Below are 3,778 nucleotides of genomic sequence, written 5' to 3'. Positions count from 1 at the left end.
CAACCATAAAATTATTTTCGTTGCTACTTCATAACTGTAATTTTGCTACTGTTATGAATCGTCATGTAAATATCTGATATGCAGGATGTATTTTCATTGTTACAAATTGAACATAATGAAAGCATAGTGATTAATCACAAAAACAATATGTAATTATATATGTGTTTTCCGATGGTCTTAGGCGACCCCTGTGAAAGGGTCGTTCGACCCCCAAAGGGGTCACGACCCACAGGTTGAGAACCGCTGCTCTAAAAAAATCAATGGGAAAATATCCTCGGGTGAGGATTAAAAAAAAAAAAAAGAGTAGAAGGAATAGTAGCCACTGATCTCTTGGGCCCCAGGCGTGGTCTCAGGCAGAATGCTAAGCACTTGCTATCCAGTGGTTTACTTGATCCTCACATGCACCCCGAGACAGTGTGAGGGCCCCCCTCCCTGTGCACACATTGGGGATGAAGTTCCTTCCCCGGATGACCCCGCTTGTGCGAGGCAGAGCTGGGATCTGAACTGTGGTCTCGCCAACTCCGTGCCCCGCACCCCTGCACCCTTGCTCCCCTGCACCAGGGCTCCCAGTGGGGCTCCTGGCTGTCTAGGGGCCCGAGTGCCTCCTGTGTGGTGGCCCCAAGGACCAGGCCCGGGACCTTGCCTGCAGGGCTCCCGCCCGGGGCTTTGCCACGTCCCACGCTTCGTGGGTCAGGGCTGTGGGCACCTTTGAGACCACAGCTGGGCCTGCTGGGCCACTGACCCACAAGAGCTGCTGGCCAGGCTGGTTGTCTTGTCCTTCCTTAAGCGTGATCCTTGGTCCCTGGCCAGTGCCAAGTCCCTGGGCCACCTCTGCCCCTGTGCCCACAGGAGCCCTGATGCCACTGTCCAAGCTCAGGCGGGCATCGAAGGAGCTGACCGGAATCGGGGCCCTGCCCCTCATCGGCTGGGGCTCCAGCGCCAGGCACCTGGGCTCTTGGAGCCTCCTCCTCCTCCTCATTTAAACACGGGGCTAGTGGGACCCCCTTCTATGGAGGCTCTGCTGGGGGGCCCATGAGTACTTGGTAAGGGATGTGAGTGGCTGTCTTTGCATTATTTTCCCGTCTCACATGGCCCCTGGGGGTTGAGGGCATTTTCTTTGTAGGCAAGAAACCTAATAGCAATCATACCTGTCGCTTTACAATTTGCAAATCGTTTTTATGGGCATTTATTCCTCGAGGGATGGAAAGAGCGGGGCCGTTATGTCGCTTAAAGGACTCACTCTTTAATAAGGTGCCTGGCACGGCGTCCGGCACGTAAGAAATGCACCGGATGTGTCAGCTGTCGTGTTGGTGTTGCTGTGGTGTCTCACTGTGCCCATTTAAGGGGTAGGCAGACTGAGGTTCCGAGAAGGCAGTGGCTCCAGGTGCAGGTGCGAGGGAGGTGATGGAGCCGGGACGCTATCCCATGTTGCCTCTGGCCTAGCGATCAGAGCCTGAGGACCGGGACACGGCGCTGCCCGGCCCTGGGCGTCCGGCTCCATGGCTGAGATGAACGGGCCCCGCAGTTGCCTATCTGTGTCAGCGGACCATGGCGCCGAGGAGCTTTCGAAGCGTCCTGCAGAGCTGAGCAGGGTTTAGCCGGAAGAGGCCGGCCCCAGGACTTGCCAGAACTCTGCCCTCATTCATCAGAGACCGAGGTCCCCCCAGCAGACAGTTCTTCTCGGAGAGCCCTGAAGCCGCAGTCAGAGGAGGCTGTGGGTGCGTGACGCGCCCGCGAGGCATCCTTACGGGCCCCGGACATTCGCTTTGTTGGTGGTGACATCTGGAGTCTGTCAACTCCGAGTGCCTGTAGACACCGTACTCCGGGGCCTTTGTCTCGCAGACGCCGGCGACCGGGCCCGTGGCGGCCGGGTCAGCACGGAGCCCCGCGCTCCGGGAGACGGACCTCAGCTCGCAGGGGTCCGCGGTGCCCTTGAGGACAGTTCCCGGCTCCTGCGAGTAAGTGCCGCCTGCCAGCCCATCGCCTTCCCCTGGCATGAAAGATCGGCCCTAATTGGCTGCGGGGGCCTCCCCGCTGCCTAATGATGCCACCTGAGTGTGTCCCTTTCCTGTCACATCTCCCAGCTCCCCTGTCAGCTCCGGCTCTGCGAACACAACAGCCAGTCTGCCAGCCCAGGAGATGTTAGGGGTTCCGGTCATTGGCGGGGGAGGGGAGGGAAGCCGTCCTGAGCCGGGGGCAGGGGGCCTGGTGCTGGGTCAGTGGGCACTGAGTCTGAGTGGCCACCTTGTAGCCGCCTTTAAGGCAGAGAAGGCAGTGCCCCCGGGGGGGTTGAAGGAAGGGAACAGAGAAGGCCAAGCCGACCCCTAAAATGCGAGCTGTGTATCCTCCCAACAGAACAGAAAACAGGAGAGCGGCCCCCGGCTGAGTCCAGTGGACAGGCTGGATGGACCCCACAAAGCAGTTTTAAACGTTTCATTAATGTTTTTGTTCATCGGGAGGAGCACTGGCTTTCCTGTCGAGCATCTGAGAGGCAGGGTTCCCCCCTGACTTTTCTGGGAGAGGGTGCTTTCCTGTTCCTGGTCCTTTTTCTCGAAAAGGGAAGCTGGGACAGCCGCCGAGTGTGGGCCCTTATTATCGCTTGTCATTTTGTGCTCGCAGAGGCGCTGCCGCCGTGTCATTGTGGGCCCCGGGAGAGAGAAGGCAGAGTGGTTCCCCCAAACTCATCGCTCCCGGCAAAGAGGAGCGTTTCTCAAAGTGGGTTCCTCAGAACACAGATCCCAGGGCATGTTTCTGAGAAATAAAACTCCGTGGTCTGATGGGGTTCGAGGGATGCCGCGTGCGGACCACGTTGCGCGGTGACTCACGGTGCCCGTTGCCGTAGTAAGTCCTGCAGGAGGGGACCTTGTTTAACTTCGTTTAAAATAATCTTTTTTGATCCCAGAACTCTTCTTGGCAGAAAACCAATAAATACAGAAGACAGTTTGACAACTCGTCTTAGCCTTTCGTCTGGAGTCATCCTGCTGGGCGGGGGGCAGAGAGGTGGGACCTCTGTGGATATCCCAGAAATTTCCCAGCCTGAGGACTGACCAAACTCTGCCCCCCGCCTCCCAACCCCACAGCCCCTCGGGGCAGCCCGACCTCGGGGATGAGCTACCAGCCTCTGCCCTTGGGGATGAGCTACCAGGCATCGTTTTTTTGTTAATCCGCACCTGAGGAAATTCTTTCCCATTGATTTTTAGAGAGAGAGAGAGAGAGAAAAAAAAAACACATTGATGTGAGAGAGGCACATTGATTGGTTGCCTCCCGCACTGCCCTGACCAGGGCCAGGGATTGAACCTGCATCCCAGGTACATGCCCTTGACCAGGAATTGAACCCGAGACCCTTCTGTTCATGGGCTGACGTTCTAACCATTGAGCCACCTGCCAGGGCGGGCTACCAGGCATCTTTACCCCACGCGAGGGGACCAGGCCAGGCGCGGGCGGGGATCGGCTGGTGACCGGCTGGTGTGTGTGTTGGGGGATGAGGGAGGCATATGGAAACCAGAGCAGGGAGGTCCAACATGTGCTGAAGCGTTGGGTTTACGGGAAGGGCGGTCGGAGCCCCCCCAGAGCACACCGCCTGCTACAAGCCACCGGGACCACCGCCCGGGACCCGCTGTGGGAGGAGGGTCCAGTCTGAGGTCTCTTCTTGAGGCCATCACGCAGGCGCGTTGTCCCCCCTCCAGGGGGGACATGGGGGCATTTTTATGACCTGCTCTTTGCCTTTTGCTGAGGTGGGGGGTGGAACTTCTTTTCTGAGGGAGAAGTGGGGTCCCGG

General features: G+C 58.1%; 1 protein-coding gene across 1 annotated transcript in view; it reads left to right on the top strand.

Annotated features, from left to right (window-relative positions):
• The first annotated feature begins 3,481 nt into the window (after nt 1-3,481).
• The window catches only part of NKD1 (naked cuticle homolog 1), a 17,967-nt gene continuing 17,670 nt past the window's right edge, over nt 3,482-3,778 (top strand). The window contains exon 1 of the mRNA XM_014448011.2: nt 3,482-3,634. Coding sequence (XP_014303497.2) covers nt 3,482-3,634 — 153 coding nt within the window. The remainder of the gene's footprint in view (nt 3,635-3,778) is intronic.

The sequence above is a fragment of the Myotis lucifugus genome, unplaced genomic scaffold (genome assembly GCF_000147115.1).
Source record: "Myotis lucifugus unplaced genomic scaffold, Myoluc2.0 scaffold_741, whole genome shotgun sequence".
Taxonomy (NCBI): Eukaryota; Metazoa; Chordata; class Mammalia; order Chiroptera; family Vespertilionidae; genus Myotis; species Myotis lucifugus.
The sequence above is the reverse complement of the archived record's forward strand: the minus strand, read 5'-3'. Positions and strand labels throughout refer to the sequence as shown.